This window comes from Lissotriton vulgaris, chromosome 3_1, assembly GCF_964263255.1.
Source record: "Lissotriton vulgaris chromosome 3_1, aLisVul1.2, whole genome shotgun sequence".
Lineage (NCBI taxonomy): Eukaryota > Metazoa > Chordata > Amphibia > Caudata > Salamandridae > Lissotriton > Lissotriton vulgaris.
In genome coordinates this window covers 2,110,976,228-2,110,988,427 of record NC_141689.1, presented here as the reverse complement: position 1 = coordinate 2,110,988,427, position 12,200 = coordinate 2,110,976,228, and the positions used below count along the sequence as shown (strand labels likewise).

General features: G+C 45.5%; 1 protein-coding gene across 1 annotated transcript in view; it reads right to left on the bottom strand.

The window, feature by feature from the left end:
- The window catches only part of NFXL1 (nuclear transcription factor, X-box binding like 1), a 680,877-nt gene that overhangs the window by 313,671 nt on the left and 355,006 nt on the right, over positions 1-12,200 (bottom strand). Inside the window, exon 14 of the mRNA XM_086962681.1 lies at positions 5,936-6,095. Coding sequence (XP_086818807.1) covers positions 5,936-6,095 — 160 coding nt within the window. The remainder of the gene's footprint in view (positions 1-5,935; positions 6,096-12,200) is intronic.

The window sequence follows — 12,200 nt, the reverse complement described above, 5'->3', positions numbered from 1 at the left end:
GACCAATCCTGCTGATTGTCGGATGGAGACCGCAGCTGCCGCAGTTGCTCTCAAACAACTCGGCAATGCTCTAGCTACTGGGTCCAAGGTCGAGGAAAAATATGCACATGGACGTTGCTTACCACCAAAAGGTTGCGTTAAGACACTCAAAGCACAACCTTCCCTCTCGTGAACATATAACGTAAACGGCTTGCTGTAGTCAGGAGTACCCAACACAGGAGCCGAACACAATGAATCACGCAGTTCAGAAAAACTTTTCTGACATTCTTCCGTCCATGGTAAAGGAGTTGAAACATCCTTGCACGTAAGAGCCACCAATGGTTTCGCTAGCAATGAAAAATTAGGAATCCATTGCCTGCAGTACGACGTGATACCTAGAAAGGCACGCACATCTCTTTGGGTTGTTGGCACAGCCATGCGCGCAATTGCTGCAATTCTCTCTGGGGTCAACCTCCTTCCCTCCTTTGACAATAAGTGACCTAGATAGGTTACTTCTTGACAACAATATTGGAGTTTAGAAGGGGACACCTTATGATTCAACTCACAGAGATGTTGCAGCAACGACACCGTAGCAAGTTTGCAAATATCCTGAGTATCAGCAGCTACCAATAAGTCGTCGACGTATTGGATTAAAGCCGCACCAGCCGGCAACCGAAACGCATCCAGTTGACCCTTCAAGGCTTGGCTGTAAATAGATGGACTTTCACAGTAGCCCTGAGGAGCGCGTTTGAACCGGAAGCTGCGTCCACCAAGAGAGAAACCGAAAAGGTCTCTGCTCTCTTCGGCAATCGGGATGCTGGAAAACGCATTTTTCAAGTCAATCACCGAAAACCACGATGCAGAAGCTGGAATCAGAGTCAGTAGCGCCGTGATGTCAGGCACAACAGGGAATTGAGGAACCACAATTTTATTCACCTCCCGTAAATCGATAACAAAGCGATAAACAGGCGGCTTTGAAGGATCAGTACGTTTAAGAATGGGCAGCACAGGGCTGTTGCACACGTTTCCCCGAGTCTCCTCAATAACATCTTTCTCGATCAAATCATAGATGATCGCTAACAGTGCTCGTTCACCATCAAGGGAGATACGATATTGGGGAATACGTGGCAATCGCACATTAGATTTCAACTGAACAACATATGGTGAGATATCAAGTAGGCCCACATCGTTCGGACCCGTTGCCCATAAAGACGCAGGAAGAGAACTCAATTCCGGTGGGAGCTTATCGAGGGACAAATACATGGGAGAGACAACCCTCTCTCCTAACGTAAGCTTTACACCCGCAGGAGAACAATACAAAGTCGCATACAAACGTTTAAGCAAATCCAGGCCCAAAAGATTTTCACCACAACCCGTAGTCAAAATCAACGGAGCTTCTAGCTCACGTGGCCCAATTTTAAGGGGCAAAGGGCGTGAAACTGGATTGCTAACAGGGGCGCCAGAGAATCCAACGGAAACATTTGTTAAGCCAGACAAAGGTGCGCCAGGGAGTTTCGAATGCTTAATGGAACTTTTCGCGGCACCAGTGTCCAACAGAAAAGGCTCAACGACGCCCGATGTAGTAACTGCGACGTAAGGCCCTCTCTGATCAACCGGAACTGATACCACTCCCTCTCCTTGTCTTTGGCTGTCCTAGTAATTACTGTCGTCAGTTCCCTGATCGACGTAATAATCGTCTACATTGTACTGCGCAGATCGTCCTTGCGACGATCCACGTTGATCGAAACAATTATCGGAATTTGATGAGTTATCTGAGCGATCATTGTGATCTCCACGACCTCTACCACGTGGTGCCTGCTGCGAACCACCACAACCTCCTCTAGATGAGTTACCACTATTACGTTCGTTTAAAACAGGACAATTGAATTTAATGTGACCCTCTTGTCTACAATAAGCACATTGATTGTATCCTAACGAAGATCTTTGGGAAGAGGAGTCATTACGAGTTTGAGATCTGTTTGATTGCTGCTGTGATCTATTTTGTTGCGAATTATTCTGATTTGAGCGCGGAGGATACGCTTGCTGAAGCAATACTTTAGTTTTCAGCTCTTTCGTCTTTTTATCAGCACGGTCATTCTCTTCTTTCTCTCTGTTCTCATAATATTGTGCCGTAGCCAATATCTGAGCTGAAGTAGAAACGGCCCATGCACTTTCCGAATTCTTTAATTTATTGCTCAAATCGGGCAATAAGTTCGAAACAAATTTATCCACAAACAATCTTTGACCACCCTCAGTGCTCATATCCTGGCCACTATGGTCGATGAATGCCTCCTCGAACCTCGTGAAGAAGTCGGAAACACTCTCGTCCTTCTTTTGCTTACAAGCTGACAATTTGTCCCAATTTACCCTCATAGCAGGCATAAGAGTTTTCATTAATGTTATAATTCTTTGAGGAAGGTCAGTAATCAGTTGCTCGGGTTTAGCACCACCAACTTGTCGAGCATCCGCCGCTACAATGGCGGCCCAAGCACCACCTAATTCGTTTGCGTGATTTTCCTGACGAATCTTAGCCCATACCGGTTGCGGTACAACATTGCCGAATAACATATCGATATCGGCTAGATTCATTACCGTAGCATCTACGAGCTGCGATAATTCTTTGTAGTACCCTGCAGGATTTTTGCGAGGGTCAGGCAAAGATTGCTTCACCTGTAACACTTCTGATCTTTTCCATGGGAGATGTATCCATACTCTCTGGAAGAATGGCGGGATCGGGGGGTTTGCCCCAGGATTACCCGGCATCCACACTGGCGGAACTTCACGCATGGGATATTGGCCAGACTCGTCTGGCTGTCTTTCGACATCCTCGACAAACAAGGCTTGAGGTATAGGAGTGGGACGAAAAGATAGCAACCGTTCAACAGCACGTCGAACATTGGTATCCACTATCAGTCCAGTCGAGAACTGAAGCTGTAGATCAGACAACGCGGTCAGCACCTCGTCAGGTGCGTCAGCCGATATCTGATCACGAAGAACCTTACACATTTCCTCAAACACAAATCTTTGGGTTGGTATATTGAACTGACAAAACGTGTCGAGCACAACACGTGGTGGATTTCTAAGGGGGTGCGTCATCCAACCCATCGCCATATTGTATAGCGAAGCACGTTCCCTATTACCAGGAAGCTGACTACGTCTCTGAGGACCATCTGAACCAGCGGACCCAAGAACAGGTCCGAGTGAATGAAAGAAGCTAGCCGCAAGAGGAGAATTACGACTACGAGTAGAGGGAGAAGTATAGGACACAGGACTAACAAGTGAAGGGGTAGAGGCAGAAACAACAACAGGGGTTAACAAAACAGGAGCAGTGGCGTGAGCAGGAGTATGTGGAAGCGGAGGAGCGGTAGGAATAGAAACAGAGGAAGGAGCAGGAACAGTCGGAAGAACGGGTGCAGGTTGAGGAACAGGCAAAGGAAGAATAGGTGCAGGAACAGGTACAGGGGGAATCACAGGGGCTGTGGTACCCTGTACGTACGGAGGTGGCGACTTCATAAGATAAGACATTAAAGGATCCTCAACTGCCTCTTCCTTCTTTTCCGACTCCGTAGGCAAAGCGGGATAACATTTATCTACGGTCATACGCTGTAATCTGTCAAACACTTCCTTTTCCCTAACCTCCTTATCATGCTGGAACTGCTCTGCTTTCTTTACAATGGTACCAGCACTATCTCGCTGATTTCGTTTAGTCTGTCTGATTTCTTTCTGTCGGGCTTCTTTACGCCACAACCGAAAGGCATCAAACATGGCCGGCCTTGACTTTTTCGCGAACAATTTAACCTCTAGATTATCCAAGATCGGTGCCTCGAAGCTACCATGTGGTGGCCAACGAAGGTCACCATCTTTCTTTGTATATTTGATCCAGTATTCATTAAAAGTAATCGGGCCTAGCCCATGTTTGCTGTATAGTTCATACGTGGGAGTTCCAACTGGAGGTATCGGACACGAGTCCTCCAGTCGGGAATCCGTACCACAAGGCCTGAAACAACTAAACAAAGTACTGCGGCCAGGCATCTTGCACACTAGCCGAGTTTCACAAACTTCAAGGGTTACGGGATTTACCAAGTCCCAGCAAAGAACAAAACCCTCGGTTTTTGGCGGCTGCAGTCGTCAAACAACACAACAAAGTACGCTAGCAAAGTGTCACCGACAAAAACACTCACACAGCGTTAACAACAAAAACACTCGCTAAAGTGTCAACAACCAAGAACTCTGGGAGCGACCCACAAATACTTAACTCAAAGATCGATGGCGTCACCAGGAAGGCCCGTCAACCGTCTCGCTATACCAAGGTCTACGCCAGGCGCCAAAACAGGTCTACAGTCAGGGCAGCAGTCCGTCGCAGCCGTCAGGAGGCGGGAATCTTCGCGGGAAAAGTCTTCGGGCCACTTGTTTCGACAACAGGATCGATGAAGCGGAGTGCACCTTCCCTCGGAGATTTCACACAAAGTTCCTCACGATCGTCGGGCTTGGACCGGTACCACTGATGCAGCCCCACGTTGGGCGCCAACTGAAGGACTGGGTTCTTTAATACCCAGCGGTGCCAGGGCACAACACCTGAAACCTTCGTGGGTAACCTGCTCCGGCGTACGAAGGACAGAGACACGGGACACTTCCTTCGGCGTCAAAGATTCAAGGTTTATTTGCTGCAGGGAACACAGAAATCACAGGAAGTACATCGAGTGTAGTTCGGGGAGACTGCTTCAAATTGGTTCTGTGGATCGCTCCTTTTATACAGTTTTTACCCATAGGACAACATGACACACAAAAGTTTACAACCCGGTTCCCACCATTATCCCCCAGAGGGGTAGCTTTGGTCACTTTGATACACATGAGGTCCGGAGCATAAGTGCGGAAACATTTGGTGATTTCCCAACTGTAAAAACCCATCTTCCCACCATTAGCGAATTCCAATCAGCAGTAAAACAGATCGAAATAGGAACAAGGACAGGTGCAGAGGAAGACGGAGACAGTGGGGAGATCGGAAAGGGTGTAAAAGGGGAGGTATCGGGAAACACGAGATACAGGCATCAAAGGGACGTGCCTAATGAGATGCACGGCTGAGACAATAAGTCCGTGCGGCAAGATGAGCCTCGAGCGGCACCATCTGCTTTACAGTAGCATCCCCCTCGTCATAAAGACACTTACAAAGAACATGTGTCTTCCGCAAATATCTTGGGAGTCCCAGGGTCGCGAAGCGGACAGCGTCCGTTCGCTGGCTACTTGAGGGCAAGAGACAAAATGGATGCCGTATCTAAGATGGAACCCGTGGGTACAGATGAAAAACCCACATAACAAACGAACGGTTTAAGTTAGCACAGGGAAACTGCGCACACTTACTAAACTCGTCATTTGCGGTTCATAGATACCAGACTCGACCATATTCGTGCGAGTCGAAAACACCACTTACAATTGTCACGGAACCTCACCACTGTGTTTTGAATTGCAAAAACTACAAGTTTGCCGTTTGCCTTCTAATACACTAATTGAGTAGTTTCACATGTGGCACCGCACACATTTGAATTTAAAGTGGTTGAAAACTTTATTGATTGTGTTGGTGAGCAAGCCTGCAGGACAGGCGAAATGCATCCCACAGCTGACTAATAAATCAATACTGGTTCAAGACAAGGCGTCGTCATCCTTTGCATACGAGGGCAGTTTGGCGATTTAAACCGGACCGTGCTTGCTTGAGTGGTCCGCAAAAGACGACGCGCCCTCTGTTCAGGAGCAGCAGCGGGAAATACACAAGTAACGAGCGTGGTAAATATATAGTATATATATATATATATATATATATATATATACACATATATGATTCATAGCCCTCCAAACTGACACTTGTTCCTGGAGTTTCCTGCATCAGATCGGGGGCTGAGACGTTTCTGCTGTTCGTAGAAGGCAGAGAACGGGACTTGAGAAATCCAAGACCATTCCTTACCAGGCTAGTTTGCTTGACAAGTGCTTCATCGTGGCAAGGGGCTGGACACAGGTGCCTGCACGCCTGTAGGACCTTCTGGCAGGACTGGCGACATGGAGGGCAAGGACCAAAGTGGCATCTGTGCCTTTCACGAACATTGTGATGGCAGGTAGGGGGATTGCTGTGGGGAAATGAACATTGTTTTACAAACACAAAAAAAGTATGGGAACAACACTGTTTAAACAGAAGAGTGGCAAAACAATAACATATTTAACATTTACATTTCTTGGCATCAATAGATATTGGCTCCAGGCTTTCAGTTCCCAAAGCTTCATACTACGATTCCCATGAGTTTCTGAATAACAGAAACAACCACTGAATCAATTCGGACTACAGTAAAAACTATATAAAACAGTGTCCCAGCATAGATCTCACGACAAACATGCCACGTGATAAATGTTTTAAAACTCCTTTACCCTTAATGTTTGGACTTGTTGCTATGTCATACATGTATTATGATTATACATTGCACTGTGTGATGCTGTGTCCTGCCACAAAACTTTCAATAAAATTGGTTATACACTTTTTTTTTTAAACCTCCTTTACGCAAAAAGGGTACTGAAAAAAGTATAGCAGCCAAAAACACCAACTTTAGTGAAAAATGAAGGGATCACAGTGTTGAATTTTCTCAAAACGTTTTGCAACACTATATTCAGATAATTCTTTTGATACCAGCATCACTTAGTTGTACCAATCAGACGCCCTATTACCAAGTTACCTTGCTGTCTTTAGTAATCATCAAAACTTGTTTTTAGACTTTTATCGCAGACAAGAGGACCAAAGACAGCTAAAAGGTTACAGGTCTCGGTCTGCTGGCATGCAGACATTTATCTAATGGTACACTGCAGGTAACTTTTCTCTTCTTTTACGGTATATATAGAAAAGCCAGATAACATCGCTAAACACTAAAAGAACAGCAAAAAAACTTAAAAATGAATCTTCAAAATCCCAAATATTTTGGTCTACTATCCAAATGAACAAGTTACCTACCTTTGGTACGATCTTTCTGGTGGATACTCCATCTAACCGCAGATTCCTCACCGCTTGAATAATCCCTAGTCATCCCACTGAATGCAAAATCTTTTAATTAGTTCTCATGTGCACCACTTGGTTGCAGTATGCAACTCCGCACTGACATCATTCCTTTCCGGAAGTGATGTGTGGAGCTGCATATAAGCACCACCCAAGCAGGCTGATGTCAGTTGCTTTCTAAGCTGTCCAGGTCCTCAGACGCAGAGCCCATCGGCATAACCAGAGTGCAGGTCTTTAAATTGGGACTTTTTAAATGAAAGAGAGACCAGTTCACACAATGGGTCAGTGTACGGGTCGGGTAGGAATCTGCACTTAGAGTATCCACCATAAAGATCATTACCAAAGGTACTTAATTTGTTCTTCTGATGAATACTTCTAATCGCAGACCTTGTGAATCAATACCATAGCAGTGTCTCTCAAGAAGGTGCATCTGTGACCATACTAAAATGTTTTGCAGCAGCGAGCAGGCAAAATACCCCTTTCAACTGACTTGATTGTCAATGCAGGAGTGCTTCATGAATGTGTGTAACGAAGACCCTTTAGCTGCCTGGCAAATGTCAAAAGCAGGTTCTACAAGCGCCAATGCAATGGTAGCGGCTTTGACTCTGGTGGAACGAGCCCGTAAGTCTTATGAGAGGCACTGGTGAAACCAAAGGGAAGCACTGTAAACTGAAAATGCCCCTGGCGTACAGTAATCCACAGGTAGTGGATGTGGCCTGCAGGACAGGGATGTAAAAAAAAGCGTCCTGCAAGTCCAATGCAGTCTCAAGGACAGACAGGAACTGGGCTAGTGTCAAGGTAGTGCTTCTCCTTCTCTGACTTGCACAGGAACAGAAGTTGCTCTCTTCTGAACTTCCTCTCAGGCACTCCCTGGAGACGATACTAAATCTTATCTCCCAAAGATTTCAGAGGAGGAAATTGGATAAAATAACAAATAAGAAGAGGCCGTCCAGGAATTCTAGCTTCCAGTTTCTTCCTCTATTCTGTTCTGCTTTCCAGCGACTGTAGTTGAGGATGACCTATGGAAACAAATTTTCCTGAACACTGAGCATCTCTCCTACTTCTGGTTTTAATTCTTTTCTCAGATATATTCTCTGTCTGTTCTGTTTTACACAGGCTGGCTACTCTAAGTTTTCCTTAGTGCTAACTTATTTTATTAACTCTCTTCTGTAGTAGTTATACAATAGTGCTGTTATTAACGGTCTTCTTATTTTCTTTCTAGGTTATCCAGGATTCTTCACTTGAGGTAAGTATAACATATATGTAAATTAACTGTATTTTACAATGTTCTCCATAGCATTCTCAATTCTTTCTAAATTAATTGTTTATCTCAACACAAGTAGCTATTTAACATTTAGAAATAACCTAGCTGAAGGTCTTCATTCCTTGACGATAGCATTTGTCAAGCGAGTTCTCTGTCTTTTCTTCTGTAACGGAATATACTGGGAAGCCTCAAGGATTCGTCAGACTGACTGGAATCTCACATGAAGCCTTCTTGTCAGGGAAATTTGAATTTCGCAGACTTGAACGTGCGGACATTTAAGCTGATACCTTAAACCCGACGGACTTCAGGATTATAGCAGAACCTGCAACGCACTACCGTCGAACTCTTGGAGAATTCACAGGAATTTAACGGAGCTCTACAAGTAAGTACCGATACCGGGAAAAACCTCAGTGAAGTCTGCAGTTCTATAGCAGCATGCGCTCACCAAGGTTCCAAGAGCTTGATAGATAACAACTAGACCGCAGAGACGATCCAAAGATTAGTGGCTATCTTGGAAATCTTATCATGCCAAAGTTGATACCAGGAGCGACTTTCCAATCGATCACCTTTTCCTTTAAGTGATTATTTGTCTAGCAAGGCACAGATATATGTCTCAGGATGATCTGGGGGTCTAACAGCTAGCGTGAGCACACTGAATTTGTCCTTTCATAGGAAGGCGCTGAGAGGGTGAAGACCTAAAACAGGACGAATGCTCCATCCTTCTTCAGCACAAGGAACTAGCAGGAGTACACATTGTTCCTACTTCCGAGGCCAGAAACGTCTCAATGGCCACTTTGGCCAAAAGGGCCTTTGCTTCCTACCATAAGACAGGTGATCCTCATCAGTTGCCCTGAAGGTGCTGGAAGGTGCAGCGAGGTATAAAGGAATGGAAAGGCATAGCCCTATGGGACAATTTGAAGGACCCACTCATCTGTCGTGATGACTTGACACCCATGGAGGAAATATCGGATCCAGCCTCAAACAGGGTAGTTGTGTGCTGGCATGGTCACACGCTTAAATGATTTAGTGGTTTTGCTTGATCGAGGAGCAGGGGTCCGAGTCATATGTGGTCCATGCTGTCTTTGAGAGCCACAGCCGCTGCCACGAACTAGCTGAAAAGGCTGTTGTGTTGGGGGTTGGGGGGGGGGGGAAATTGGGAGGGCGGAATCTGGCATTGACAGATGGGAAAGCCTCGACTGTAGTCTTGGAGAGGTTAAGAATGTTGGTGGAATTGCCAAGTGGGAGCAGAAAGACCCATGTGGCTCTGCTATCCTTAAGAGCTTTAAGGTTGCATTCACTTTATCACTAAAAAGGTGAGAGCCAGCAAATATTATGTTGATTCAAGATTCTTACATATCCCCCGAGAAGTCAACAAACCTCATCCAGGCATGACCCCTTAGGCCACAATGGTACCCATGACACGTCCGAATCAGTCGCGTCCAGCCCTGCGTGTACCACAAATCTTGACAAATCGCAACCTTTCTGAATAGCCTGCAATAAAGACACCCAAAAGCTGTCTAAACAGCCATACAAATGTGAGCCACCGTATCCCAAATGATATGGAAATAACTGCAGAGGAGTCAACTAGGATTGGCTGATTTCAGAATAATGCTTGTGGAAGTGAAAATTCTTTTACCAAAAGTGCCTATTCTTTTGCACTCACAGCCAGGAGGAGTGGTAGAGAAGGAATTGGGGTGACCCTGCGTGGGGACATGGATACCACAAGACTTTCCAGAGTGGGATGTTGGGTTAGGAAGATAGGATTCCCAGGTGTAGGACAATGGCGATAGGAAACCTGCCTATTAATAGGAGGTACCATCTTCATGTTGACAGACTTGTTATATTCTGTATTAGATATAATGCATTATCTCCCTCGTTGCTGTTACCTTCTGCTCAACCTCTGTGTGTGATGTTACAGGATGTTTATGTTTGCCTGAGGGATCAGTTAGAGAGAGCAGGCTGAGCAGCAGGAGCCTGCTCCTGGTGGGGCATCGATATGGCATGTACATTAAATCTGTAACCTGGAACAGAGACTAGTATCTTCAAATAAACTTCATCATAAAACCTATGCGGCCTGCCTACAGAGGATCGTTCTTTGATTACACCAATGGCGACGACTGGAGAACTTACCAACGTGTGAAGAGGTCAAGTCTACATGAAACAAAGTACAAAAACGATAACAAAGAGGATAAAGTCTACTAGTGAGAAAGAAGAAGAAGAGAGCTTTTAGTTTAAGAAAAAAGAAAAGAAATAACGCCCTGAAGCCCCATCAGTGTCTCTTCTCAGTATTTTGATTCTGGTACCAACAAGGTTGGATTTGAATTATACTGCGTTATAAAGCATTGTGGTGAGTAAGCCTGCAGTCAACTGAAAAGTGAGGGCGTTGAAACTTCTTATGTTTACAGATTAATGCTAATTGATGATCCTAGCAGTTTGGGAGAAAGCAGTCCTCATCATTCAAGCAGTGCTATGAATCGGAGTACAGCCTGGAGGTGTGTAAATCAAGCTCTGTCTTGTAAGGGGCTGAACTTTGCAGGAAATTATTAACGCAGACCACGGTGACCACTTTATTTATTTTGATTTATTTTCTTTTCAGATGGACTTTGGTGTCTATTTCTTATGAGAGGTGTACTTAGAAGTGTTTCGGGTGAGAGGTTGCTCACAGGTGATCTTGGGTTTTACTGAGGGCTACTGTTTTATGCATGCCACTGTATATCTACGTGCTAGTATTAATTTGATGTGAAAATGTATTTGTTCATTAAGGGTGGGTTAGGTATGCCATGGGGTACTTTTGCCAATGTGTAGATGCTTGTGCAGGCCTTGTACATATGTGTTCCTCTGACTACGGAAGGAGTAGTGAAGGGTGCGGATCCTGTCCTGATGTGAGCATCCTCACGTCCTTAGGTGTGACTGAGATTTTACATTCTTTACTTACAGAGGTCCTTATGCTGAGTTCAAGTTTATGTAGTATCCTGTTAGGGTGAGGGGGGGTGAGAGATTACCTCTGCCTAGAGAGTTCAAGTTTATGTAGTATCCTGTTTGGATGAGTAAGGGTGAGAGATTACCTCTGCCTACTGCTGTAGTGAGCATTTTGTTATGCATGATCGTTGCTTGCCCACTGTTGTCATGTGTGAGTATGGGTTGAGCGGTACCCTTTTCTTTGCTTTTCTTTGGCCACAGCATGACCTAAGCGTGGCTGAGCGTGGCTTAAGAGATACCCCTTTCTTTGCTTTTCCTTGGTCACAAGATGCCCGAGCCTGATCGGAGTGTGGGTTGCGAGTCATATTTTTGCTTTGCTTACAAGATACCCTAGGGTGGAATGGGTGCGGGTTGAAAGAGACCCACCTTCTGAGTTTTGTAGTGTCATGTTGCAAGGATGAGCTTGGGTTGTGAAATTCCTTATGCCTTCTGTATTTGCGTGTGTGGTTGAAAGAGACCAGGTTTACGAATCTAGGACTGATGCTGGCAAGCTGGGCCATAGCGATGCACTGGAAGTCTGCTGTGGGGCCACCTCATTTTCACTGGAAGGCTGAGCTTAGCAGGTGGGTGAAAGCTGGAGGTGCTGCCCTTCACGCCAAAGAACATAGGGGGCTTCACAAGCATCCCATAGGTGCTGACTGGGGCGGTTTCACCCATACCCTCGATGGCCCGCCTCTTGACACTTTGATATCCATGGGTATGTGACATTGACGGGCAACCGTCTCCCCCAGAGCAGAGTGATCGGTGTGATGATTTTGCTTGTGTGAAGGGGGAAACTGCTAAGAGGATAGGTTCCCGGGGATGGGGGCCCTCTTGCACTAGCCTATAACACTTTCATTTCTATAGTACTGCCAGGCTTTTCTTTTTTTATTTCGTTATGCTGTTTCTTCTGTTTAATGCCACAGTTTGCTCCTGACTGCCTATTGCTAATGTGGCTGTTACTCCTGCGGG